We start from the raw sequence: 2,132 nt of genomic DNA, 5'->3' as shown, positions 1-2,132 counted from the left end.
GGGGGCGGTCTTGTCGGCACCTTCAATCTGTTGGAATGCCGCACTGCCGCCCCACTAGTCTTCTTCTGCCCTCCCTTCCCCTCCCCCCACTGCGCTTCGGCAGGCACACACACAACCACACGGCACGGTACGAATTGCAGGGCACGTGGCTGGTCACTTCGCATTCGGTGCTGGCGGTGCCGTGTGCGGCTTTCTCTTGTGCATGTGGCTGCGTGAACTCGGTGGGCCGCCCTCTTTGTGTTATTTTTCTCTCTTCTCTATCTTTCTCTCTTTTTCGCTCTTTTTCTCTTGCTTCCGTCTTCCCCGCCGCCTTGAAGCTCACTGACCCCGGCGACTCTACGGCCAAGATTTTTACTGATGGCGATGACGCTGGCGGTGCGGCGCTGTGCGGTGTGCGCTTTGGCGCTCCTCGCGCTGCTAAGCGGCTGCTGCCCCTCCGTCTGCGGTGCGAATGCTGAGGAGGCTCAGACAACCGGGGATGTGAATGTGTCGGTGGAGGTGTCGTGCCCTAACACTAACGGCAAGTTGCGTTGGCGCGTTGCCGGCGGGAAGCCGCCTAACTGGAGGGAGTGTCCTCAGGCAGTAGAGGATTTTGGGAGCAGTGGGGGCGCTGCTGGCAGCAATTCCCTCTGCATCTTTGCCGGTTCGGCGTACCTGGAGAAGTTCACGACGGGGGGCTGCCCTGCATCCCAGCCAACGGAGGGCACAGACGCTGTTGCGTTCACGATGGACTGTACGGTGGGTACAAGCAGCGCGCTGCACAAACTGTCGAGGGGCGAAATCGTCGCCATCACTGCAACGGAGAATCCACTCGGCGCTTCGGGCACCTGTGCGCCCCCAACCCCCAGTTAAACCGCGACGCAGGTGCAGTCTGGCGCAGCAGGAACACAAACATCACCACAACAACAGTCATCTCCGGCGAAACCCCAGCAAGAAGGCGGTGCGGCAGGAGCCCGTGCGGGGAATGGGGCGTCCACTGCTGTTGGGGAGCAGCCGGGCACCGCGGCGGGCCCCACCGGAAGTCGGGAACCATCGACGGGAGGCCCTCGGGAAACTACAACGCCATCGGTTGACACTGCGGCTTCGCCAACAGCCGCGGCAGACAGGGCGGCAGATGGAATCACGACGACCACCACCCGCAGCCCGAGTGCTGGGAGCAACGCGGACAGCAGTGTCGCCATCGCCGCTGCGTGGGTGCGTGCACCTCTGCTGCTGCTGCTACTCGCCTCTGCTGCTGGGTGTTCCTGAGAGGCAAAGCTGAGAAGCAACCGCGCACAGTCACGCACACCCTGACAGGGGCGACGCGTACGCTTTGTGTGCTCATTTTGCTTGTTGTCCCTATGGGTCAACGTCTCTCTCTCTTCCAGGCTCTGAGGGATGTTTACTCTTCTTCTTTTTTTTGCTTCGCCGCCCCATGCACGTTCCCACGGGCGGCGCAACATTTCCCCCTCCTGTTTGCTGCTGCACAAACACACACGCGGTGCCGGCCGCATTGCTGTGCGTTGCACGGATTTTGACGCAACTGATGTGTTGAAATGCAGGCCGAACGCCGCATGAAATGGGCGAGGGATGTGTGGGCTCCTGCAGCATGGGCGATGTTTTTTCTTCGTGCAGGTGTTAAAATATACATGCATCTCTCACAGTCCTCTTGTGCTGCTGGACACGTGAGGTGAAGGAACACCACCTGCCGAAGTGAGTTCGTTTTATATATTTTTCTTTTGGGGGTCCTGCGGGGATTACTCACATCTTTTTTCCGTCTCTTCTTTTCTTTTCTTTTGCGGCCTGGGCGATGCTCACCGCCGCCGTGGGCCCCAGCGCCGCTGCCGCCGCTGCCGTGTGGGGCCGCGCCGTTCTTAAATCCCTCTTCTGCCGGTGTGCCGACGCCCCTCTGCGTTGCCTTCCTTTTTTCTCTGCTACTTCTCCTCCTACACACGCGCAGAAGGAAAGAGACCAAACGCTGCTCTTTGCCGCCGTGTGCTTTGAAGGCTTCGAGGTCACAGCAACACACACAACCGTCACGGCCTGGGCGGATCCATCGCAAGGAGGGAAGGGAAAGAGTGAGCGGACAGAAGAGCCCAACATGCCGCGGCGCCTGTTTTTCTCTGCGGTGCTGCTTATCTTTTTCATGTGCT

At 60.0% G+C, this 2,132-nt stretch overlaps 3 protein-coding genes across 3 annotated transcripts, besides 1 other annotated feature; 2 read left to right on the top strand and 1 right to left on the bottom strand.

The window, feature by feature from the left end:
* Positions 1-357: 357 nt before the first annotated feature.
* Positions 358-852, top strand: Tco025E_09483 (mucin-like glycoprotein; the record flags this gene model as incomplete). Its single annotated transcript, XM_029376300.1, has 1 exon — positions 358-852. The coding sequence occupies one exon, from the start codon at positions 358-360 to the stop codon at positions 850-852; it is 495 nt and encodes a 164-aa protein (XP_029223578.1).
* Tco025E_09482 (uncharacterized protein) lies at positions 849-1,181 on the bottom strand (the record flags this gene model as incomplete). The annotated part of the gene is made up of 1 exon (XM_029376299.1): positions 849-1,181. One exon carries the CDS (start codon positions 1,179-1,181, stop codon positions 849-851), a length of 333 nt encoding a protein of 110 aa, XP_029223577.1.
* Position 1,182: 1 nt separating this feature from the next.
* Positions 1,183-1,237: a microsatellite.
* A 552-nt stretch (positions 1,238-1,789) lies between these two features.
* Tco025E_09481 (uncharacterized protein) lies at positions 1,790-2,132 on the top strand (the record flags this gene model as incomplete). Its single annotated transcript, XM_029376298.1, has 1 exon — positions 1,790-2,132. A coding segment is annotated over one exon (343 nt), but the record flags the coding sequence as incomplete, so codon positions are not given.

This window comes from Trypanosoma conorhini (assembly GCF_003719485.1).
Source record: "Trypanosoma conorhini strain 025E chromosome Unknown Tco_14.4_contig_01136, whole genome shotgun sequence".
In the NCBI taxonomy this organism is placed as follows: domain Eukaryota; phylum Euglenozoa; class Kinetoplastea; order Trypanosomatida; family Trypanosomatidae; genus Trypanosoma; species Trypanosoma conorhini.
This window is presented reverse-complemented; position numbering and strand designations above follow the sequence as displayed.